At 43.5% G+C, this 26,293-nt stretch overlaps 1 protein-coding gene across 1 annotated transcript in view; it reads right to left on the bottom strand.

Moving 5' to 3' along the window:
• Positions 1 to 26,293, bottom strand: part of COG6 (component of oligomeric golgi complex 6) — a 464,502-nt gene that overhangs the window by 262,974 nt on the left and 175,235 nt on the right. The window contains exons 9-10 of the mRNA XM_078657244.1: positions 20,192 to 20,320; positions 7,200 to 7,291 (exon numbers count right to left, since the gene is read on the bottom strand). Of these exons, the coding sequence (XP_078513370.1) occupies positions 7,200 to 7,291; positions 20,192 to 20,320 (221 nt within the window). The remainder of the gene's footprint in view (positions 1 to 7,199; positions 7,292 to 20,191; positions 20,321 to 26,293) is intronic.

Here is a 26,293-nt window from a genome sequence, read left to right as displayed (position 1 = left end):
CTAGCTGGGTAAAATCAGCAATATACTGCAAGGACCAATTGTCGGCCTGCTGGGACATGATGCCGCAGCGATCTAGGCCGGTAGACATATGGCAACCATTGGTGGGCTGGCTGGCAGGGGCGACAGGGAATGATAGTGACTGAGGGGTGGAGAGTAGGTTGGGCTGATATGCGTGTGTGTGTGGATTGTAATGTGTGACCAGACATAAGGAATAACGGACGGTGGTAGACGAGTTAATATACATTAATCCTGGGCATTGCTCGATATTCTGTGTTACTCGCTAACAGTTGTTTCTATTGGTTATTTAGTTCTATATAAATGTTGAGAACTTGCACAAGTGTACGACATATATCCGCCTCGGCGGGAAAACGCTCAGTAAACAAGCTACCTGCCTCTGGGTTTTTGGCTAAATAGCTGTGTACACATTGATGAGAACAATAAAGGTTTTTGAAAATCCCCCCCAAAAAAAAAGCATGTCCCCACAAGGCAACTGAACCAGCCATAGCCCGGCCTAAGGGATCAGCAGTATCCAAGGCCGAGCGGATTGTAAATTCAGCAAGGTCACGGCCATCCCAGAGAAGATGAAGGAGGTCAACACGAGTGCCTTCAGTGGTGGCAGAGAGCAGAGACTCTGTAGAATCCCACAGGGCAGAGGTAGCCCGAGCCAGTACACACACTCTATTAAGTGACCGTAGGGCAGCACTAGTGGAGGCAAAGATGTTCCTACCCCATGACTCAAGCCATCTGGATTCCCGGGAGGGAGGAAGCATTAGCCGGGACAAGGAAGGGAAGGCATTTTGCAAAACAAACCCCTGCACGTCAGCCACCGGATCACCGGAAGCTGGCCGAACCCAGGCACCCAAAAGGGCATCATAAAGAGAAGCTTCAAAGGGCAGAAGCGACTCTACATTCCCTGACCCACGGTGAAGGACATCAAGTAGAGGGTCCACGACAAGGGTGCTGAAGGGGGTGCATGTTCAAAATACGAGTGGGCAAGGAGACTACTCTCAGAAAAGCCGCACAAGCCTCAGTAGCCCCTCCGTGGAGGGGAAAGCGGCTCATCTGTAGGTGAAGGCTGTAAGCTAACCCTCACAAGACACTGAGGTTGCAACCAATGCCCAACGGAGGGGAGAACCATCGACGAATGGGGGTCCTGATGGGGCTCTTGAGGAGGCGATGAGACTGCTGGGTCCGGGGGGCTTCTGAGGAGGCGGGGATCCTGCCGGGTCCACATATTCTAAGGGGGCGCAGGCAAGAATACATCCGGCGTCGCCGGGCGTGAGGGCAACAGCAAACTCTCTCCAGACAATTCCGGAGAAGAGTCAACAACCCGGCGTCGATGCAGTGTCGAAACAACTAAAGTTGATCTAGTTGACTAAAGTTGATTGGCGCCGATCGAGCCCCTTCCGGCGCCAATTCCACAACAAGCTCCCCTTCAAAAGAAGGAAATGGCGCCGGAGCACAGGGAGGCAAGCCTCCGGCACCGCACCGGCGCCGACTTAGCCTCAACCACAACAGGCTACAACTCCGAAGAAAGAAGCGGAGGCAGAGCCGGGGAGGCGAGTTTATGGCGCCGGTATGGTGACGACCCGGGCTCCAAACAAGCAGCCGCCTGCCCAGAAGGCTGAGGTGTACTCAAAGCAAGGCTTTGAGCACCAGCAACCAACTGCGATGCCACAGGGGTGCAATGGGTCATAGCAGGGACCCAGTCGGGCCGCACCCTGACAACGCCATATGGATCGTAGAGGGGGATCCAGTCGGGACGTGCCCGGATGATACCACATCTCCGACGTCCCTGGAGGGCAAGGCCTCATTTGGCGCAGGGGCAAACCCACCGGCGAGTCTGTTGGGGACCCCACAAGTAGCTGAGTCCCCGAGGACGCCCCAGGGATGACAGAGGACCCAAGGGTGGCCTGCAGAGCAGCGGCATAGGCCTCCATTTGGGTATGAGTTTCCCCCGTACCCGGATAGAGCGGATAGAGGAGGGGTGACTGTCGGGGGCGCACGTCCGGAATGTCCCGGCAACCAGTGCCCCGGACAACAGATGAAAGTGAGGTCGAGGACCTCGGCGACATGCGCCGTGACTTACCAATAGGAAGCGAACGACGGCTCCAGGCTCCAGAGGGCGATCGGTGGCAGAACTGGAAAGTAGAGGGGCCTGCCGGCGTTGAAGAGGCTGGGGGATGAGACAACTCCGACCGGGACAGCCGTGCCGAAAGAAGCTTCATCCGGCGCTCCCGCCGGAACTTCGGCTTGAGGTGTTGGCAGGCGTCGCAGTCCGTGGAGTCGTGGTGCTCGCCCAGACACCACATACAGATAAGATGTGGGTTTGTCGCGGACATTTGCCGTGAACGGGAAGTACAAGTTTTAAATCCCAAAGACATCGCACACTGTTCCAAACACGAAGCTTCCAAAAAGGGCCTGAAAACAGGCCAGAGGAACCGCTCACTCTGGATTCATGTTGCACGCGGAAAAGAAGGAAACTGACGCCAAAATGCTGGGAGGGACTTATATGACCTCGCTGACGTCACAATGTCACGCATGTGGACGACGTCAGGGCGGGGTTGTGTGGCACCGTTCACCGGCGCGCAGAGATGCTGCTGTAAAAGATTCTCCGGATCCAGTCTGACGCCTGGGGATATTCCAAGTTAAGGAATCTGCTGCTAGATGTCTCTATCAGATACAGACTACCTTAGTGAATTGCAATATGGTTTAGAAATGCACCATATGTCTCAAATTCTATTTTAAAGTTAATATGTCATGAGGTCACCGTCTTTCCTAGTAAACAAAAAACAGACTCCTCCAATGTTTGTTGAGCTAACATTTATTTCACTTAAGAGATGATTCAGCAAAACAACAGCAACGTACTACACCAGCCTCACCAGTATTAATATGAAGTTATGACTCATTTAAGGCCTATATGTTTGCGGGATGAGTCTTTCAGACTCACCCTTTCCAGTGCACCCCATTGTATTCTCACTGGTAGAGATCACCATCAAAACAATTCAATTGGTTCGATGATTTAAAAAAGTGTCTGAAAGAATCTAACAGCTTCTTAGCTTTCAGACTCAACTAACATGAAGAAATAGCACTCCTTCTTATATCACAAATTAACTCAATATTAAAAACGTTTGCTCCCACCAGGAATTGCTTTGTTTAGACTCTGCCTCCTGGTATACAACCACCAAAAAGGACTGAAGCAAATAGTTACACACAGTTTATTCAAATGGCATAGATATAAGGACTATAAAGAAATGCTTTGTATTAAGAAAACATTACCATATAGTAGAAAGACATGTTTGCTCTGCTTTGAACCTACAATATTGTCAACGAATGCTCAAACTTGGTTTGGAATGGTACGAAGATCAGCAGATTTGAATTGCACACCAGACAGAACTGAACTCTCGAACAGGTGCAGACGGGTCCATAGTACAGAGGGCACTCCTAACGCCCCAGGGTAATCTTTACCAGCAGACCAGGCTGAAGATTTTACACAGTTTCCTCAAAGACAAAGGGGTATGCAGGTATATATGACATTTGGATTGTTCCAGGGATTCAGTGTTGGTGCAGAGAAGCACCTGTTTATTGTAGTTGGAAGGCAGAGTGCCCTGTTTAGGAGTAGGCTGCTATATGGCATGTGGTGGTAGGTGAATTTTGTTCAGAGGTAGTGTGGGAAATCCCACCCAAGCCATCTTGAAGACAAAGTATCGTGAACGGGTACATCCTCAGAAGAGGGAGCTGGTGGATGGAATGTAGGACAGGCTTGAAGTCTTTGCATGTTTCTATGTGTTGCAGGGCATGTCATGCTGCCTGCTTCTCCACATTCTGCAGTGAGTCCACTTGATGTTACGGGATGCCAGTCTGGAAAGAGTTGCATAATCAAATCTTCTTGTTGATCCCAGAGCTAACTACACCTCAGAAGCGTCTTTGCTTTGATATAAGGGAGGGTTTCCAGAGCTGTGTATGTTGGAAGAACAACATGTTCCTTAGCTGTAGTACCAGTTATCAATCAAGGGTATTTCTTTAGATTCAGACTTTTTAAAATTATTTACAGCTGTTTTCAGTAGCACTAGTCTGTCACCAAACGGCCACTTCTAAGCACTATAAACTAGGAAAACGCCAGACAGACCAGAAATCAAGGGCATCCTTTATCTTTCTTTCGTCCCTGCAAATCATGTTGCAAGAGAAACATTTAAAACAAGTGATTGTTAAGAAGGTTGTTTTATAAAATTACAAAGTTCCCTCATTTCCAATTATAGACCAGCTTAACAAAGCTGCTACTTGTTGGATTTGGACCAGGCTATCGATTGAAGTCTGTAAACTAGAGAGGGAGATATTTCCTCAGGGTACATGCACTCTAAGCACATTATTATTTCAATAAGCTTGTTTTGAGGAATTTTCAGAAAAGTAGAGGTTGGGTTCAGCTTTTAGCAACGACATTACAGAGTTTTGGTTCTTAGTCAATGGATTTGCCTCTGCATTTCTTTTGCTTGTATCTAGGATAGGTAATTGTTAGGACAGGAATGCCCCGTGCTTTGCATACAGTCTTGTTCTCCTTGCCCGACTGTCTAAAAGGGAATATCCAGTGTCCTGTTTATTGATTTTAGCCCTGTCCTCAAGTTAATTTAGTTTGAGGGCAGAGGCTTAACATGTTCTTTGACAAGACTACAGTCATGGAGATGCCCTGTTAGCAGGTGAAGCACACTAAATGTTTCCCCATTGAATGACATTGGACGCCTGGCCTTGTCATGGGTTTAGCACATACAGTGTGGTGGCAGCATATTGTGTTTTGTGAATCCACAGTTGTGGCCAGACTTTTTATCTGTGTTACTAGAATAAAGGCCTGCTAGCCCACTCATGTAAAGCTCAACTTCTTTGCACTAGTGCTAACATTCCAAGTGTATGAGCGCACCAGAGTAACGGAGGCCTTTGGAATACCCTTGGCCTGGCCTTTTGCGTAAGAATGAGGTGTGGTTGTTTTCCCACACAGTGAAGAGTATTACTGAAATTCCTGCAGCTTGGGGTAAGGGATGGGAGGGAGCATGGAGACCTAGACACTTAGGGAGGGAAGAGGAGACTAGGCTCACCTACTGCTGACCAAGGAGCTGCTGCTCAGACTTCTTGAACTGCCCTCTGGTAGATGGTAGGGGTGAAGGGTGGGACTGCAGACTTCATTGAGCAAGGTGAAGGAGACACTTTAGGTGAGGCCATGCATTTTGCATTTCCCCGATTACACTTACAATTGGCTGATGATGGCATGGTGCAGAAACCTCACCCGATGTGTGCCAATGTTGTGGGTGCTCAAGACTAGATACAACCCTGCTGTGAAATGCATCGGTCTACACATAGACTGTGTCTAGTGAGTAACCTGAAAAGGACACTTGAAAGGAGAACCAACCTAAACCGTTTGTGAAAGTGCAGATAGTGGATACACATGTTCCATCTGCTTTTCCTCCATAAAATTGGGACCCCACTTGTTCCTGGCCCAAGTATTTTACAGCCAAGAAGTGGAGTGTTCTGCAAAGTACCCACAAGGATACTGTGCCAACAGCGCTGAAGTCTGCCAGACTGCAAGCTGCCAAGAGGAGAAAGGTCATAATCTAAGTTTGACCCATTGCTGGAAGAGCTGTATACCTATCCTGAAGTGTCTAGAAACCAGCCTGCCTGCTGATAGAGAGAAGGAGCCTTCCAAGCATGTAGGAGGAGTGACTGTCCAGGAGGAGCTAGGTGTAGCAGGTCCCTGGTTCTGGAGGGACTTCCAGAAGAGGACGTCTGTAGAGAGCGGCTGTACACCCAGGGCTGGCTTTAGCGCTGGATACGCCTGGTGCAACAGTCTGTTTTTGGCACTCCCCCATGATCTCCTTCTCCACTAATTCCCTCACTACCACTCTACAACATTGTCCCTCACCTCTCCATTGCCTCCCATTGAAGTACATTTTTTTTTTAAAGCGCTACTCATAGTTCACTCACAATCAGTTTTGTGATCTGCATGGAACGCAGTATTTGCAGCAAGCATATTATCATTCTGTGCAACTCTGCGATGAATAAAAACGGCTAGTAGACAAAATTACGCTCTCTCACCAGTAGTAAAATTATTCACATTCGTCACATTTTTATTATTGCCTGAAAACTGCTGGATGCACAAGGAAGCTCATATACTTTTAAACCCATAATTTGTTTTTAAACACAGCACCCCACCTCCCCCCACCATAGTCAGTACCAGGTGTAGTTGCACCAGTTGCACTGCCCTAAAGCCAGTCCTGTGTATACCCAATTACCTGTGGGCCTACAGTCTCTCTCTGAAAGCTGTTCTTCATGGATTTGTGCCAACTCGCCCTGAGAGAGAGCCGAAGACCAGTCAATACTGTTATTTGAGTTTGAATCGGCCTACCTGTGGCGCACTGTCCAGAAGACTAGGCTGTCCATGGTAGTAGTTCCCAGAAGACCGGCCTCTGCAAGGCCATATTACCCAGAGGGTTGGCCTTTGCTTGGCAATTTTGCACAGAGGAAGACCAACCTGCTCATCGCTGTGTTGCCCAGAAGGAGACTGCCAGAAAGTGATCAGCCAGCCACACCGCAGGAAGAAGACTGGCCATCCCAGAGATCGAGATCAAGCCTCCTATGGGGATCACAGTAGACGGCCAAAGGAGATATGCTGAATCAGGACTGCTGAACCGTGTCTGCTAGGTGGATACCCAGAGCCAGCCAGGTGGCCCTAGATGGAGGGCACCTCCTTCCAAAAACAGTAAGGGGCAGGTGTGGTGATACGATGTCGGGTGGTTGCCTGAAAGGACTGTTCCTCAACAGGTGGTAGGAACTTGGTAAATGAACTGCATAGGAACTAAAACTACTGAACTGTGAGAGACTGAGTGAAAACACCTTAAGGGGGTATGGGCGATTTGCATCATAGCCATAATTGTTTTATTGCTCAAATCCCAGAAGGAACCATCTAAACCACAGAGTGGAGAACCGGGGAGAGGTAGCAGATACAGTTGCATCTAAAATTAGTTTGATTATGCTAAAGGTGCATCATTTGTTTTGGTCATTGTTTTATCTTTTTTCTTAAGTCTGGAAAACTACAATAACATTTTTATTTAAGAAATCTGGCACAAGAACAGTAATATTTTAAGTTTAACTATGTTAGTAAGTAACTATATTTTATTTATTTAAGCAATATGTATCACTATAGCATGGGTTACCTTGTATAGTTACAAGTTTAAGTAAGGCTTCCAGGTGTTCTTTCTCGGAAGCAGTGGCTTGATGCAGCCAGGCTAGCATATCTCCCACATATCTGGTTTAAGAAAACAAAAGGACATTCAGAAGAACTGCATCTTAAATAAACAACATCATATGCTTACAAATAATAAAAAACATGAGATGTTAACTTTTCTTTGTGCATGAATCTCATTCCAAAGCGTATTAACTATTTATACATTTACCAGTTAATTACTGTTTAGAGTGGTCATAAAACTCCATGCTTTTTCTCTTTCATGATAATTGCTGTTTTGCGAAATGGAGCAGTTTTATAGCATTCATCTTCCGAGTACCATGTAGAACAAAATGTTTTCTAGCACACAAGACAAGAGAGAACATCATTTCCTTCCTCATGTGAAATCTGTGACCATTTACATTCCATAGCCTGTGTGTGAAGCACAGAGGCTTCATATAAACACCTGTCAGGAATGATAGAAATAATAGCATGGACAATATGCACAAGTTAAGCGTGCTTACCTGAAACAGACACATTCAAACTATTTTATTCCAGGATACTCCAATAAAGAAATAGGATCTTCAGATATTGACTAAATAGCAATATAGTGGGAATATTTTATCTCTTATTCTAAAATAATATCGATGGCTGACAAACTGCACTTCATAAACAATGTAGAAATAAAGCACTTAACGAAACAAAAGAAAGATAACAGGAATTTATGAAAGTGGACTACTTATACCCACAAATCCGTCTGGAGAAAAAGAAATTATAGACAGGCCGGAGATTTAACTTGCCAACTTGGGATCAACAGCTACAGATAGAATTCATGACAAATGCTTAAATATGATTAGAATAAGGTTAGAGGACCTTTGGAGAAGAGCACATCCTCCCAAGGTAGGCGGCACAGTCATTTATTTGCTGAAAGTCGCCTAAAACCCACTTGAAAATTGTTCTTGTGCAATACATACATAACTTCAGAAATAGGCGAGAATCACTTCGGACCAGGCACCTACACATTTGGATTTATATTTACAGACAGACCTATGCAATGGACAAAGGCTTTGGTAAATGAACACACCATAAAAGTATGGGACATAATTCAATCTAGAATTTTCTAAAGGTATTCTTAAAATCATAAATAAAGGCTGCATCGGCTCCAGTGTTGCACTGAGCAATTCCCTCATAAAAAAAATAATAGAAATGCAAAGATGGATTGTGAAAGATGGTCTAATTTAATTCATTTGTTTCATCCAGGATAAGGCCCATCTCAGGAAAGAATTAAAAACACACTTTTTGGGCTCATTGTGAGCAGTATGCAGACTAAGGTGGAGCAGAGTCAGGACACTGCATTGGAGTAGCACTGGCTTTACAAATTAGCTTCATACATTTGTTCATTTATTCATTCAACCTTGCTTAACATAACTACAATGAATAGGAACCTGATTCAAAATGTGTAGAATTAATTTCAAGTTCTGTTCCTGTGTTTTAAAAGAAAAGAGTGCAAAGTGAACAAAGTATTAAATGTCTTACTATCGATGATAGATTAGAACCTGAAATTTCTATAGTCTAAAGTGTCTGAAGTCAATGGGTGGGGGATTTGATTATTAATATCTCTAAGGAACATATATGTTATGTATATTTTAGCTACAGCATAGCTAAAGAGGGAACATAATCGGATGTATCTGAAAAACAGTATTCCATTTCAAACAGAATACCTAGTACATGGCTCAGAACATGAATTAGATTAGAAAATAAGACAAAGAAAATACCCTGAAAATTGTACACAATGTATGCTTGGAGAGAATCGAGAAAAATGGGAAATAACATACTCAGAGTGAACTAAATGGAATAACCCTCTCTTTCAAATGATTGGTAGAGGATGAATTGCAACCCTTGGATACATAACAACATTCTTGTTATTATAGAAATGCGAAAGAATTGAAAGAAATATTTTAAACATCTATGGAACACATTTAATCTCTGCGCATAGAAAAAAATAAGACATCAAATGCTGAAAAACCTATTAAAATATTGGATGAAAGACCCCATATAATTTCACACACAGATTTCTCAAATTTAGGAGTTAAGCTCCCCAGATCTTCATGTAAAAATAATTCGGATCATGCAGCATTACAAGTAGGACCAGATTGCAATGAAAATGGAATACAGAGTTTCAGCTCAATATAGAACTCTACAGTACTTAGCCTTTTGCTGCTTAAACAAAAGATCGGAAATGTCAGATCCTCTTGAGGAAATTGTGTTTTTATCTTCACATGGTTAAAATATGCTGAAAATATGTTTTAAAAAAGGCGCGGTCCTCTGATTTACAAGCTCTAGTACTGTGAATGTTCAAGTGAATTAGGGAACATATCCATTTGACAGAAACATTTTGCAGGTTTAAAAGTTTAAAAATCATCATAACTGAAAAGATTAGCTCAATATTTGGAGAGAATACTTACTCAGAGCAAAATGAGCTCTAAACATATTTTGCGCATTTGTACTAAATGCCTACTATTGATGAAATGGCGGCCAGAAATGAGAAAGGGAAAATAAACAGTGTAAAAACATGAGCTCAATTAATAATTGTACCTGAGAATAGAAATGTGTACATACTTGCTTAGAAACTGAAAAAATCTAATATTTAATGTGATATAAAAGCAAGTTCTTAAAATTAATATTATTATGTTGTGTGTTGAATAAATGAGCATTGTTTACTTACATGATCTATTTTGTATCCTTCTTCCCTTCTGATTGATTTATCCACTCGGAGGTAATGTGTGCTCATGTGAAAATAGTTATTATAATATAATTTAAGATTATAATTTTGGTACTCTTTTTTTCAAGTATATTAATTTATCTTGAATGTGGACAAGATAATGTGATTGAGAAGAACTACACCGAACGTTCATTATTAGTTTGACAATTCATTTTAGAGTATTTACTAAGCAACAGTATGATGTCCTGCATTGTTGTAACCTTCTCTAACGATAGAGTCTATAACCAGACGTTAAAGAAAAAAAGATACCAAGGTAGATGGTTGTCGTAGCATTTCGTCAGATGCTACTTGCAGCCTACGTTCTGCTATCACTTCTGAGGGATGGTAGTTACTGGTTTTGTGGTTGTTTGGAGGGCACAGAAGGGTAAGGATCCCGGCTATACATTTTTATGTTATATACGTGAACAGTATTCACGTATCAACATGTTTCTAATTCCGTATGAAATTATACTAAATTCTAAGGTAGACATTTTTCCTAGAATTACCCTTGATCAAATTCCCTTAAATACTACCTTATTTAAAAAAGAAGCCGGATGGATGGACATATGGGAGGAAAGTGTTGAATGATGTGGAAAATAAGGATGATATTTTGTGACATATAAGGGAATACCTAAATTCAAATATCTGTTCCACATATATAATGAAGGATAGGATAGGATTCATATTTGTAAAGCGCACGAATGCAAACAGCGTCTTGGCGCTAATGTAAGTGAGGGGATGTTGTCCAGATGTCAAACTATGCCTGTGGAAACAGCAGAGGCTTTAAGATCTTCCTGAAAATTTGATGATTTGGCTGCAGTCGAAGAGTAGATGGCAGCTTATTCCATAATTTAGCTGCCCGGTGGGAGAATGCTTTTCCACCCCATCTTGCTCTCCGAATTTTATCTACTTGCATAAGACAGGCATTGCTAGATCTTAGCATACTAGCTGGAATATAAGGCCTGAAAAGTCCCTGCATATCCTTAGCTCCTCCCCCGTAGAGTGCTTTATGCACAGTGCATAAGGCCTTGAACTCTGCTCTTTGCTGTATAGGGAGCCAATGGAGGGCTCTAACTCCCTTTGCCGTAGAGCTACCTTTGGGAATATTTAGCAGCAGCCTAGCAGCTGCATTCTGCAAAGACTGTAATTTGTTACTCTGGGCTTTGTCAATTCCCAGAAGCAAGGCGTTACAATAGTCCATTTTGGACAGCAGAAGGCTCACCACCGCTGTCTTTTGCAGAGCTTGGCCAATGAAAGGGAAAACATTTCTGAATTTTTTTATAAGATAGAAACAGGAAGAAGTAATACTGTTTACCTGCGCTGAAAAATTGAGCTGGGTATCAAAAATTATCCCCAAATTTCTAACTTTAGGCACCGGCTTAGGGCACTCCCCTGCACTTTTCGGCCACCACGCAGAGTTCCACAGAGATTGTCCTGCCCCAAATTCCATGACTTCCGTCTTATCTGTATTAATCTTTAGATAGGCTTGGTTCATCCAGGTCAAGATCTCTAAAAGGCATCCATGAAATCTCGCTGCTGTGTCCTTGGGTTGTTTGGCCAACGAGATGATTAGCTGCGAATCATCCGCGTAGGATACCATCACAAAGCCATGTTTCCTAACAAGTCTTGCCAGGGGAGTGATGTATAAGTTAAAAAGTGTTGGCGAGAGTGCTGAACATTGCGGGACGCCACAGGGGAGAGTGAAACCCTCTGATTGCATTGCCTCCCAAACCAGTTTCTGTTCTCTTCCTTTCTAAAAATGATGCCAGGAGGGACAAGGCTAAGCCTCCGATACCAATGTTCTGTAGCCGTTGGACTAGCACCGAGTGATTTACTGTGTCGAAAGCTGCCGACAGATCTAGCAAGACAAGAATCGCCTTGCCTCCTCTGTCGACAGTCTTCCGAATCTCTTCAGTTGCTACCGTAAGGGCAGTTTCTGTGGAATGGTGGGTTCTAAAACCATGTTGGGTCGAGTCCAACAGATTGTTAGCTTCTAGGTATTCTGTAAGAGTATTATTCAATGTTTTTTCAAGCACTTTAGCTGCCATCGGAAGACCGGCTATAGGGCGATAGTTCTTAAATTCCGAAAGATCCAAAGTGGGTTTCTTGTTATGTTGTTATGTTATGTTATTTGTATACTTCTATAGCGCACGGCCACTCCATTGGAGTATCCCGGCGCTTTAACGAAGACACCCAACCGAAGATGGGGAGAACATAACACCAAAAGGGCGTACAAACACAAAAACAGCATCAAGATTAAGGGAAGAGCCAAGTCTTAAGGGCCTTTCGGAAAGACAGAAGACTAGAGGTCTGTCTTAAAGAGATTGGAAGATCATTCCAGGCATGAGGAGCTAAGTAGCGAAAAGACCGTCCTCCTGCTCTTGCCCGCTTGATAATGGGAACACTCATTTTTGATAAGGACGAGGATCTGAGAGATCTGGGAGGGGTATACCAAGACAATCGTCTGGAGATATATTTGGGGCCTATGCCATGCAGGGCCTTGAAAGTCGTGGTCAAAGTTTTAAATAGAATCCTTTTTGCAACTGGGAGCCAATGCAATGTGGCGAGAAGATCAGTGGCTCTGGCTTTCCTTGGAAGACCAAAGATGGCTCGGGCTGCAGAATTCTGGGCGATTTGCAGACGCCTGACCAGGTATTTGGGAAGTCCCAGAAACAAAATATTTGCATAATCCAGCCTGGAGCAAATCAGTGCCTGGACAATAATTTTTCTGTGCTGGATAGAAACTAGGGGGAGAAATTTACGAAGCATCCGCAGGATGCCGAAACATTTCCCAGTGAGAGATGAAATATGTGGTCCGAAAGATAGCTTGTTGTCAATCACCACTCCCAAATTTTTGGCTTTCACAGACGAGCTAGTGGGAGGAGACATATCTTGCGGCCACCAGGTTTTCCAATCAGGCTCAGATGTACAGCCAAAGAAGAGCAACTCCGACTTGTCGGCGTTGCACTTCAGCCCATGGCGCCAAAACCACTCAAAAACAGCACTCAAACAGCCGTTGACCTGAACACCATCAAACTGGCCCTCCTTGTTGCTTACAAAGAGGAGCTGGGTGTCGTCAGCATAGCTGACAATCCGGGCGCCGAAAGACTCCGCTGTCACCGCCAGGAGGGCCATAAAGATGTTAAAAAGGAGGGGACTCAGGATGGAACCTTGAGGGACCCCCACTTCAAGTGGTGACATTTCGGCGGAGAAGGGTGGCGCCCAGATTGTCTGCCGGCGGTCGGCTAAGAAGGATTTGAGCCAATTCCACACCGTTCCCCGCAGACCAAAGTCCCAGAGTCTGGAAAGAAGAAGTGCGTGGGGAACGGTGTCGAACGCCGCCGACAGATCCAGCATAATCAGTACCACTTTTTTACCAACATCCAACTCCTCCCTGATGGCATCTGTGACTTCAAGGAGCGCGGTCTCCGTGCTGAAATTTGCACGGAAGCCAGATTGAGTGCTATGCAACAGACCCCTTTCCTCGATAAAATTGGAAATAGATCTGTGAGCAAACCTCTCAGTCACTTTCGCCAGAGCAGGGAGTAAGGAGATGGGTCTGTAATTTGCATGGACTGAAGGGTCGAGCGCTGGTTTTTTAATGAGTGGCAGGATCATGGCGCTCTTCCAAGCTTTGGGAACTACCCCGGAAGAGAGCGACAGATTCAAGATAGGATTTATCAGGTCATTAAGAACAGGTGCCATATTTGCTAGACACTTGGCAGGGCAAGGATCCTGTGGAGATCCGGATTTAAGACTTGTCAGAATAGCAAGAGAACTCTCATGATCTAATGGGGGAAAATTGGACAGAAAGGGGCCATGATCTGGCAAGGGACACCCCAGACTTGTCGTATGCTGCTGGAAAGTGGCCTGGAGAGATGATTGAATAGAGGTAATTTTCTGTACAAAGTAGACAGCTAATTCCTTCAACCAAGTTTCGGAGTGAGCATGGGTCGGAGTATAGGCAGAGGGAGAGGTGAAATCTTTAACCACCCTGAAAATTTCCTTGCAAGAATGCTCCGCTTCATTTATTCTAGATTCCAGATAGGATTTTTTACCATCCCAAATTAATTTATGGTAGGCTCGAGTCAGCGTCTTGAAATTTAGCCTCTCAGTATGATCATAGGATCGCCTCCATGCTCTTTCTGCTTTCTTAAGATCTTGTCGTGCTTTTTTTAGATGAGGGGTAAACCAAGGGGCAGATGTTCTCTTGTCTGCAGAATTTTGTTTCTTGGCCGGAACCAAGCTCTCTAGACGATCTGTGAACCAATTATGAAAGAGATCGATGTAATCCTCTACATTGTCAGAGGTGGGACACGGGAAGTTAGTTAAAACATTTAATAGCATCTCTCTAGTAAGAAGATGGAAAGATTTAGAGAGATGCTTTAACGACCCTACTGGTTTGGACCGTGATGAAACCATGACAGAGATGGAAAAAGTGATGAGAAAATGATCTGACCATGGCATGGGAGGGTCAACACAGATAGGAAAAGTAGAAAAAATCTGGTCGAGCGTGTGGCCTTTATTATGAGACGGTCCTGCCACATAAGGAGATAGGCCAAGCACGGAAGTAATATCTAACAGTTTTAGAGTGTCCGGATCCGAGCTATTGTCCATGTGGATATTTAAGTCACCTAATAGAAAGCAATGATTGGACCTAAGGCATGGTATTGATAGGGCTGCCTGTAGTTCTTCCAAAAACAGCCCCACCGAGCCTGGTGGTCTGTAGACCAGGATACCAGTACAGGTCTGGGAAGATGAGAGCTGGAGAGTAAAGCCTAATGCTTCGCAGCCCTGTATATTATCTACTGAGAAAGTACGGCATACAATATTCTTATTAACTATAATAGCCACTCTACCACCTCTGCCAGATGACCTATCTTTCCTATGAATGTTATAGGCGGAGGGTACGGCATTTGCCAAATCGGGAGAGGAAGATTCAGACAGCCAAGTTTCCGTAAGGAACAGACAGGATATCTTAGAATCCTGTAACATATTCCAAATGTCTAGAGCGTGGCCGGGTAGGGATCTGGTATTCAGTAGTAAACATTTATGCTGGATGGGTGGGCTAACCTGCGTAAAATATTTCCGAACAGGAAGGCGCCAGCCACATGTACTACACCCTTTCTTCAGAGCCCGCCCTCCCGGGAATACATGATGGCAGTGACCACACGGGGGGCGGAAGGAGCGTAGCTCGGGGCTGGAATACGTGAGTATACTGCGACACATAATGCCACTAGCACAGGTAGAGAGTATATACGAAAGCCGTCCGGCCCCGTCCGCCTCCGTGCCGCGGACTGGCGCAGACTGGCTACTCTTTGGCGCCTCTTCGGCGCGTATTAGGCGCTACCGCTGCGCGTCACCGCTGCGCTAGTCAGTGAGGGGTCTTATAGATTAGGTGAGGGTGGAGACTAGTCCGCCGACCTCTCCAAGATTGCTGGCCAGGATGGAACAGCCAGGAACCAGGAAGTGGTGTCGCTCCAAAGCTCCCTCCACGACAATCAGCACAGAAGCTGTGGTGGACCGGGGAGTAGCGAGCAAAATGCAAGTAGGAGCAGAGCTATTGTTTTTTAAAACACAATATCACACAATATCACATGTAAAGCACATTATCAATAATATCACGCTCGAAAATATTTAAAAATCCTAAAAAGATCAATAAAACGATATAAAGTGTTTGTAGTAATTCTAGTGAGAGTATAGCGCTGGTGAAAGTATAGCGCTAGCGCTGCAATCTTCGTTTAGTCAATGATTGCGCGCGTGAGACTCCCGCCCTCAAATAGTCAGGGCGAGGGGGAGACTAGTCCGCCGACCTCTCCAAGATGGCTGGCCAGGATGGAACAGCCAGGAACCAGGAAGTGGTGTCGCTCCAAAGCTCCCTCCACGACAATCAGCACAGAAGCTGTGGTGGACCGGGGAGTAGCGAGCAAAATGCAAGTAGGAGCAGAGCTATTGTTTTTTAAAACACAATATCACACAATATCACATGTAAAGCACATTATCAATAATATCACGCTCGAAAATATTTAAAAATCCTAAAAAGATCAATAAAACGCTATAAAGTGTTTGTAGTAATTCTAGTGAGAGTATAGCGCTGGTGAAAGTATAGCGCTAGCGCTGCAATCTTTGTTTAGTCAGTAGGGTCTAATTATCGCTTTCTTCCAGGCCGTAGGGTACTTCCCTGACTCAAGCACCTTATTAATAAGAGGGGTCAATTGGCCGGCAATTTTATTTGCCCCTAAATGCATAATTCTAGGGGGAACTGGATCACTAGATGCGCCTGATTTTATCGAACCGAGTGTGTTCAAAACCTCCTCATTCGTGACAACAAGGAAGCTAACTAGACTGGCCTGGACGGGTTCTACCTCAATATGTATTTCCTCATCCAAGACTATGCGAGACTTCTGGAGGTCGTCATAGATACGGTAGACTTTACTTTAAAAATGTCTGGCCATGTTGTTACACATCTCTTGATCTGACTGAAATTTCTCCTCTTGCTGGGGTTTCGATAGAGAAGTAATCACCTTAAACAACTCTTTAGCAGAGTTGCTGGCATTCTCGATCTTCTGCGCGTAAAACTGCTGTTTTGCCCTAGCGATAGCCTCTTTATACTGCATAAGGGCCTGATTGTATATCCGTTTACTATCCTTCTTGTAGTTTTGCCTCCAGAGTCGTTCAGCTCTTCTGCAGCTGGCTTTCAGGACTTTTACCATGGCGCCGAGGGCTTAAGTCTCTTACTTGTCACCACTTTCTCTGGGGTCACAGTATCTGCGGCTGCCTGAAGCCATTGATTAAAGTCTGCTACCGCAGTATCATTGGTCTGGCCCACCCAGCTCGGAGGTGGTCCTAATGCAGATTCTAAATCATTTAATAGGACCTTATTCCAACCTCTGATTTTTTTTCCCACTACGCCATTCTGCACATAGCGCCCGTCCAAATAAGTTTTAAACTTAAAATGCACTGCTCTGTGACCTGACCAGGGGAGAGCAGTTACCTTAGTCATATTCAAGTTATCATTACTATAGAAAATGCCGTCCAATGGGTGGCCCACCTGATGGGTAGAATCCATAACCTGTTTTTTAAAACCAAAGGCTGCCATGTTGTCTAATAATCTACAGGTATCGGTGTTGTTACCTAGCTCAAGGTGATAATTAAAATCCCAAAGAATTAGCATAGAGTCAGAATCCATACAAGATTGCATATGTGTCATCAGGGCTTGGGAGAAAGCAGCTCTAGGCCCCGGTGGACAGTAAATAAGAATTCCCTGGAGCTTTCAGAAGTTGTGCGCCTTAATAGAGAAACGGAGTGCTTCTGCTGGTAGGTCCGTTACAGCCTCAATGTACACTTTAAAAAAGTCCCAATATACAATTGCTACACCCCCCCGCACCCCTCCCTTTATTCACCTCTCTATCCTGGAACTTCACCGCATAGCCCTGAGGTAATGCACTGTTCCAATCCAGTCCTGAAGCAAGGTCCGTCCAGGTTTCTGTTAAAAAGAGAATGTCTGGCAAGATATTTTGGATCAGGTCTTCAATTTCATATTTGTGCTTCCCCAATGACCGTATGTTTATTAACACGCACTGAAATTGCTGCCATGTAGCTTGCGTCAGCATAAGTTTCCCATATATATCGGAGGTCAGGATGTTATGTGATGTGTCTTTTATGTCACCCCTTCTATGAACAGCAGACAGTGATTCCGTCCTAAGGGTTCCCCTGGTTTTGGGCTTGATCCGGTCTATTGACTCTATCGACAACCCTGGGATTAAACATGTATGCGCAGCTGGTACAGCCTGGCTTTTGTAAGGGCCAAATACCAAATGGCTTGCACTCACAATTGTCAAAATCTAATAGTTGCTGTCGGCTGTATGTAGTTACCTGGAAACAGCCAGGGGGCCTGGACCTGGGCGCAGACGGGCTTGCCTTTGGCGCGACTTCAGCGCACCCGCTGCGCGGTTGCCCCATAGTGCAATTTATACTTCCTGACAGCAACTAGCACGCCAACACAGGTGCAGTGCAGTCCCGATTAACATCCGGGTACCGCCAGCGTCGAGCAAGCTAGCCCGTACAAAGTAGCAAAGGAAAGTGGGGTGAGTAAACAAGAAACAATGTGCCAGATAGCAAAAATATTAAAATTGCAGAGTGCTACAAGATTTAAAAAAGTACTAGCAGAGTGTGGTTCTTGCCAACACAGATGCCGATAATACCGCTAAACAATGCTGAGTATTAGCACCAAACAACAGCCCAACACTTACTGGCTGTGCGGTCGCCCCATAGTGCAATTTATACTTCCTGACAGCAACAAGTACGCCAACCCAGGTGCAGTGCAATCCCGATTAACATTCGGGTACCGCCAGGGTCGAGCAAGCTAGCCCGTACAAAACAGCAAAGTAAGGTGGGGTGAGTAAACGAGAAACAATCTGCCAGATAGCAAAAATATTAAAATTGCAGAGTGCTACAAGATTTTAAAAAGTACTAGCAGAGTGTGGTTCTTGCCAACACAGATGCCGATAATACCGCTAAACAATGCTGAGTATTAGCACCAAACAACAGCCCAAAACTTGCCAGAACATACTGAAAAGCCCTATGAGGAAAGCAACTATATGGTATACTTTACTCCGGAATAAAAGAATATTCAGTCAAAGGGTTACAGCTGCATATTATACTCAGCAACGGAATGTTTATGAAAAACACAGAGTCTAATGGTAGGAATAAAATATAGCACATGTAAAATCAGAGTGGGTAAGACTTTAGGAAAGAATACATCAATTAAAGATTACAATGGACAGCTGGGGTCTGACCCAATGGTGATACTTGCACAATTCCAATCATTTTATCAAAGTGGTATACTGATGACACAAGCGGTTTATCTGCACAGCTTGAGTCATAACATAAGCTTGTCCAGAGATTTGTGCTGAATTAGATGTTCCTGTTACTTTAAATTAGGTTTTGAAGGCCATGAATGTGCTTTCCCAGTGGATACGTCAATGGGGAGAATTCAATACTTTTAGAAGACTTTTGGCACTAATAATATGGTAGTAATTAATGCTATATCTGTGGATGCATGACTACCTGCTTTATGGGACTGTATTAATATTGTGCTGTTTTTTAAGAAAGAGAAGACAAGAGGACAGAGGTTCAGTGTCAACCCACTTCCTTGATCAATGCTGAGTGAAAGATGTATTCTAAGATTCTGGCTATACAACTCAGCAAAATTGTATGAAGAATTGTTTCCTCACATGTGCCATGCCAAGACCTATTTATTGACATATCAGGCAGAGCATAATCCCTCCAGAACTAGCAGTTAAGTATGTACAAATTAGAGATTTCTTTTAGAAAGATTAGTTCTACAAGACGGAAAATAACTTGTTGATAGAAATCCCAGACTCTGTATCAATTATTTTTGACAATTCTGGGTTATGGCTTCTGATCTCTGGCCATCAGATGGATGAATAATTTCAGTACAGTGGTCTCAGGGGAGGTACTGTCTCACTCCATTAATTTGGGACATGATATCTTTATGGCAATGAATCTGCAATTTCGACATTTTGAATGAATAAATAAGCTGTGTTATAAACAGCAAAACTCTTTGAATGGAAACAGAGAAATTGTTCTCAATGTCCTAGGTGTGATTTAAAGGATGCTGGGAACAAAATATATTTGTAATGGTTTGTGAGCGTTTTGTCATTCGGCAATGGAAACGCAAATTATTATTACATAATCTGATAATGAACTGACAATAATGATCTGTATGCATGAGAACATTCAGGATTCAGAGGTGGAGTTTGTTTGATTGTCATTACATTTGCTCAATTGTGCATAGCAAGACATTGGATTAGCTGCATTCCGCCCATGGGTAAACAGCGGTGGACAACACTTCGGAATACTTTTAAGATCAATGTTGAAACACATAGGGTGAAGGATGTTAAGGGGTGGCAAGAATTAATTTCCCATAATAGGCCCTCTTAATGAATTATCTCGGCTTCACTCCTACCTGATGAAATCTGACTGCCTATAATTATTCAGATGAATTGACTATTTATTATGTTTGATCTCGATATTATGTGCAATTATATATGATTGAGCTGTAATATAATATTACATTTTTATATACTTTCTCAATAGACAGCCCTCCCTAACGTTGCTATTTTTGCAATCTTGATGCATAAAAAGAGAACAAAGAACAATAAAAACAATGAAGGGATGCATCTAAATTCCAACATTACCTCAATGGATCATGTGAGTGCATTTCAATTGGTCGAGGAGTACCTCCTGGGCCACCCCGGGTAAGGGCATCTATAAAGCCACGAACTACTGCATTTCTTCTAGCTGTTCCAAACTCATCCAAGGTATATCTGAAAAAATAAGAAGGTGCACACAGAAACTAGTTAATTGACATTCAATACGCCTTATAAGGCTCTTTATTAAAACAAAGTATGGGTGATGCATAGAATATTTTTTTTTAAGTCAAAGGCTTGCAATATATTAGAAAGAATTTTTAATCACAGAATGATGATGTTTTACAGATCACAACGATGCCTACTTGAATTGTGTGGACGTCTCATTAGCTTGTACACTAAAAAGCCAGACGTATACGCTAGAAGGCATTTGGCAAAGCTGTCATACAAGTGTCATTCTGTAAAGGGGCTAGCAGTACTTACACCTGTTACATTCCAATGATTGCTCGAAGATGGCCTCAAAATAATGGGAGACTTAATCATAGGCTCAAATAGACTGTTAGATTTTCATTGAAGGACAGTTGGTACTTTTGTGCTGATGTAACCTTCATAGTGATTGCAGGGGTGACCTCACGTGGTGCAATTATTTTCCTGTACCAACAGTGCAGCTAGATCTTTTTAACTTTATCATATTAGGTGATGTGTGTGTAAGAAAATTACAAATGTTGAGTCACTGGATCAGGGAGAAGCAAGTACACCGCATACTACTAAAAAAAAGATACAATGCTAAGATAAGAGAACAAATACATATTTTGCATTGCATGCAAGCACAGAAAGAGAATGCACTACTCTAATGTGTCCACTATGAATGCTGCTTTCAATTACATATAACAAGACACAGACTTAATGCAATTAACCCAGGTGTTGAGTATACCTTTTCAATCTGGGCAGATGCACTGGGGGACATTTTGACTTGGTCGGAAAATGTTCCCCTTATTCCTCTTTTTAACAAAAGGTTACTGCACAATTTAATACACCAAACAATTTGTTTCGTTCAACTTACTCTGTTAAATGAAAATAACAACAAAAACATTAACGGCTTTATTAATGCCCACTCTGGTCCAATTCATTGCATGGAGCGTCAAGGGTCTTCACGAGAGAGATCTAGGCAGGTTAGCAATCAAAACAAGCATTTGCAATGCATAAGGTCTCGCATTAGGAAAGTTTGAGCTATTGGTATTGTAAATGACACATTTGTTATACATGTGTTGGTTTTGAAAATAGCAAAAATAGCTTTGTCATTTACAATGCCAATAGTTATAACTTGTGACACCTATAGCATTTGTAATGCAATATGTGTTGTATTCACGTGACTTAGATGTATTGATATTACAAATAACAATGGCTTTGAATTTTTTTAATAATTAATACTTAAATAAAAGTTATTGTAATTTATAATGGCAATAGCTTAAACTTTTGTAAATAACTTTTCTGAAGAATATGTTCAGTGTATTTTATTGTGACGAAAATCCAAGAACAGAAGTGAAATACTAACCTCTTTTTGTGACATTTGTAATAAAGCTTGAAACATTGAGAGATCATATTTGACCCAGTTGTTGGTAAATGGTTGCACAGATTGATGCTGTGGTGGGGCTGAGAGATGTTGTAGTGGCGACTAGTGATGCTGTGGCATTCAATGATCCTGTGGTAGCGCATAGTGATGTTGTTGTGGTAGCGCATAGTGATGTTGTTGTGCCCCTTAGTGATGCTGTGGTGATGCGATAGATAGGAGTGGAATAGATAGATAGAGTGAGTGGGATAGATAGATAGAGGGAGGGAGGGCGATAGAGAGATTGAGTGAGCGAGATAGATAGGTAGATAGATAGATAGGAGTGAGGGCAATAGATAGCTAGACAGATAGATAGAGTGATGGCGATCAGTATCTAAATAAGTAGATAGAATGAGGGCGATAGATCAATAGAAAGATAGATAGAGTGAGGGCGATAGATAGATAGCGTGAGGGCGATAGATAGATAGCGTGAGGGCGATAGATAGATAGCGTGAGGGCGATAGATAGAGTGAGGGCGATAGATAGATTGATAGATAGATAGAGTGAGGGCGATTAGATAGATAGAGTGAGGGCGATAGATAGATAGAGTTAGGGCGATAGATAGATATAGTGAGGGCGATAGATAGAGTGAGGGCGATAGATAGCGTGAGGGTGATAGAGTGAGGGCGATAAGATAGAGTGAAGGCGATAGATAGATAGAGTGAGGGCGATTAGATAGAGTGAGGCCGATAGATAGACAGATAGAGTGAGGGCGATTAGATAGATAGACTGAGGCCGATAGATAGAGTGAGGGCGATAGATAGACAGATAGAGTGAGGGCGATAGATAGATAGATAGTTGTGTGTGTGGTTGTGTGTGGTTGTGGGTGTGTGTGTGGTTGTGGTTATGTGTGCGTGGTTGTGTGTGCGTGGTTGTGTGTGTTATGCTTTGTTTTTCTATGTTTTGTTATGCTATGTTTTGTTGTGTTTGGTATGCTATGTTTTGCTAGGCTATGATATGTTTTGTTTTGTTATGCTATGCTATGTTTTGTTATGTTATGTTTTGTTATGCTATGCAATGTTTTGTTTTGCTATTCTATACTTTGTTATGCTATGCTATGTTTTTTTGCTATCCTATGCTTTGTTTTGTTATGCTATGCAATGCTTTGTTGTGTTTGTTATGCTATGCTTTGTTATGCTATGCTATGTTGTGTTGTGTTGTGTTTTGCTATGCTATGCTTTGTTTTGCTATGCTATGTTTTGTTATGCTATGTTTTGTTATGCTATGTTTTGTTCTGCTATGTTTTGTTATGCTATGCTTTGTTATGCTATGCTCTGTTTTGCTATGCTTTGTTTTGCTATGCTATGTTTTGTTGTGTTTGATATGCTATGTTTTGCTATGCTATTATATGTTTTGCTATGCTATGTTTTGTTATGCCATGTTGTGTTATGCCATGTTTTGTTAGGCTATGTTTTGTTTTGCTATCCTATGCTTTGTTTTGTTATGCTATGCTATGTTGTGTTTTGTTATGCTATGCTATGTTGTGTTTTGTTATGCTATGCTATGTTATGCTATGTTTTGTTATGTTATGCTATGCTATGTTTTGTTATGCTATGCTTTGTTATGCTTTGTTATGCTATGCTATCTTTTGCTATGCTATGCTTTGTTTTGCTATGCTATGTTTTGTTGTGTTTGATATGCTATGTTTTGCTATGCTATTATATGTTTTGCTATGCCATGTTTTGTTATGCCATGTTTTGTTATGCCATGTTTTGTTATGCCATGTTTTGTTATGCCATGTTTTGTTATGCCATGTTTTGTTTTGCTATCCTATGCTTTGTTTTGTTATCCTATGCTATGTTGTGTTTTGTTATGCTATGCTATGTTGTGTTTTGTTATGCTATGCTATGTTGTGTTTTGTTATGCTATGCTATGCTGTGTTTTGTTATGCTATGTTTTGTTATGCTATGCTATGTTGTGTTGTGTTGTGCTATGCTTTGTTTTGCTATGCTATGTTTTGTTGTGTTGTGTTATGCTATTTTTTGTTATGCTATTTTTTGTTGTGCTTGGTTATGCTATGCTTGGTTATGCTGTGCTTGGTTATGCTGTGCTTGGTTATGCTGTGCTTGGTTATGCTGTGCTTGGTTGTGCTGTGCTTGGTTGTGCTGTGCTTGGTTGTGCTGTGCTTGGTTGTGCTGTGCTTGGTTGTGCTGTGCTTGGTTGTGCTGTGCTTGGTTGGTTGTGCTGTGCTTGGTTGGTTGTGCTGTGCTTGGTTGGTTGTGCTGTGCTTGGTTGTGCTGTGCTTGGTTGTGCTGTGCTTGGTTGTGCTGTGCTTGGTTGTGCTGTGGTTGTGCTGTGTTTTGCTGTGCTTTGCTGTGCTGTGCTGTGTTGTGTTTTGCTGTGCTGTGCTGTGTTTTGCTGTGCTGTGCTGTGTTTTGCTGTGCTGTGCTGTGTTTTGCTGTGCTGTGCTGTGTTGTGTTTTGCTGTGCTGTGCTTTGCTGTGCTGTGTTTTGCTGTGTTTTGCTGTGCTGTGCTTTGTTTTGCTGTGCTGTGTTTTGTTTTGCTGTGCTGTGTTTTGCTGTGCTGTGCTTTGCTGTGCTGTGCTGTGTTTTGCTGTGCTGTGCTGTGGTTTGCTGTGTTTTGCTGTGTTGTGCTGTGCTGTGTTTTGCTGTGCTGTGCTGTGCTGTGTTTTGCTGTGCTGTGCTTTGCTGTGCTGTCCTGTGCTGTGCTGTGCTGTGTTTTGCTGTGCTGTGTTGTGTTGTGTTTTGCTGTGCTGTGTTGTGTTTTGCTGTGCTGTGTTGTGTTGTGTTGTGCTGTGCTTTGCTGTGCTGTGTTGTGTTTTGCTGTGCTGTGTTTTGCTGTGCTGTGCTGTGTTGTGCTGTGTTGTGTTTTGCTGTGCTGTGTTTTGCTGTGCTGTGCTTTGCTCTGCTGTGTTGTGTTTTGCTGTGCTGTGCTGTGTTGTGTTTTGCTGTGCTGTGTTGTGCTGTGCTGTGCTGTGTTTTGCTGTACTGTGCTGTGTTGTGTTGTGTTTTGCTGTGCTGTGTTGTGTTTTGCTGTGCTGGTAAGGGTATGTGAGGGTGTGTGTGAGGGGGTGTGAAGGTGAGGGTGTGAGGGTGAGGAGGTGTGTGAGGGTGATGAGGTGTGTGAGGGGTGAGGGGGTGAGGGCGTGAGGGTTGTGTTGTGTTGTGTTTTGCTGTGCTGTGTTGTGCTGTGCTTTGCTGTGCTGTGTTTTGCTGTGCTGTGCTTTGCTGTGCTGTGTTGTGTTTTGCTGTGCTGTGCTGTGTTGTGTTTTGCTGTGCTTTGCTTTGCTGTGCTGTGTTGTGCTGTGTTTTGCTGTGCTGTGCTGTGTTTTGCTGTGCTGTGCTGTGCTGTGTTGTGCTGTGTTTTGCTGTGCTGTGTTTTGCTGTGCTGTGTTTTGCTGTGCTGTGTTTTGCTGTGCTGTCCTGTGCTATGTTTTGCTGTGCTGTGCTGTGCTGTGTTTTGCTGTGCTGTGTTGTGTTGTGCTGTGCTGTGTTTTGCTGTGCTGTGTTGTGTTTTGCTGTGCTGTGTTGTGTTGTGCTGTGTTTTGCTGTGCTGTGCTGCGTTGTGCTGTGCTGTGTTGTGTTTTGCTGTGCTGTGCTGTGCTGTGTTGTGTTTTGCTGTGCTGTGTTTTGCTGTGCTGTGCTGTGCTGTGTTGTGTTTTGCTCTGTTGTGCTGTGTTGTGTTTTGTTGTGCTGTGCTGTGCTGTGTTTTGCTGTGCTGTGTTGTGTTTTGCTGTGCTGTGCTGTGCTGTGTTGTGTTGTGTTTTGCTGTGCTGGTAAGGGTATGTAAGGGTATGTGAGGGTGTGTGTGAGGGGGTGTGAAGGTGAGGGTGTGAGAGTGAGGAGGTGTGTGAGGGTGAGGAGGTGTGTGAGGGTGAGGAGGTGTGTGAGGGGTGAGGGCGTGAGGGTGAGTGTCTCCAATGAATGTCACTGCTTCGCCTTCTTTGAAAATGTTCAGTGCTGCAAATAGAGCATACCGCCGTAATTATCACAGCATGAGGCCCCAAAGTGATAATTATCACAGCATGCAGAGAGCCGCCCCACGCTGCTGGAGCACTCAACTGCACATTAATTATAGTTGAGTGCTCCAAAAGCCTGGGGCGCCTGTTGACATGCTGTGATAAGTGGGTCTCATGCTGTGATAATTGTTGCAGCGCCTGAGGAAGTGGAGACTCCTGCTGGGATAATTGGTCTTGTGGCGCCTCAGGAAGTAGAGTTTCATGCTGGGATAATTGGTCTGGCGGGCTTGCAGCGCCTGACGTCCAACAAACGTGCACAAGCTGCTCAAACTTGAAGCTCGTTCACAGACCTGGGTCGGCTCGTGCCCAGGTCTGTATCGGGCTCGTTCACAGCTGTTACTCCCTTGACAGGGAGGAAGGTGACTATAGTCTCGCTGGCGGGAGCGCTTCGCGCTCCAACGCCAGCTCGACCTAAAAACATAATGTGGTGCCTACCACTGGATCAACCCACCTATTCTTCTTCAGAACAACGCTTATGATAACATGAACTGTATCAGATTCAAGAAATCAAACACAGCACAATTCACTTTCTCAATAAAGATGATTAAAATAAACGAGCAGG

This window comes from Lissotriton helveticus, chromosome 8 (assembly GCF_964261635.1).
Source record: "Lissotriton helveticus chromosome 8, aLisHel1.1, whole genome shotgun sequence".
Taxonomy (NCBI): domain Eukaryota; kingdom Metazoa; phylum Chordata; class Amphibia; order Caudata; family Salamandridae; genus Lissotriton; species Lissotriton helveticus.
Note: the sequence above shows the minus strand (reverse complement) of the source record. Positions and strands in the feature narration are given on the sequence as shown.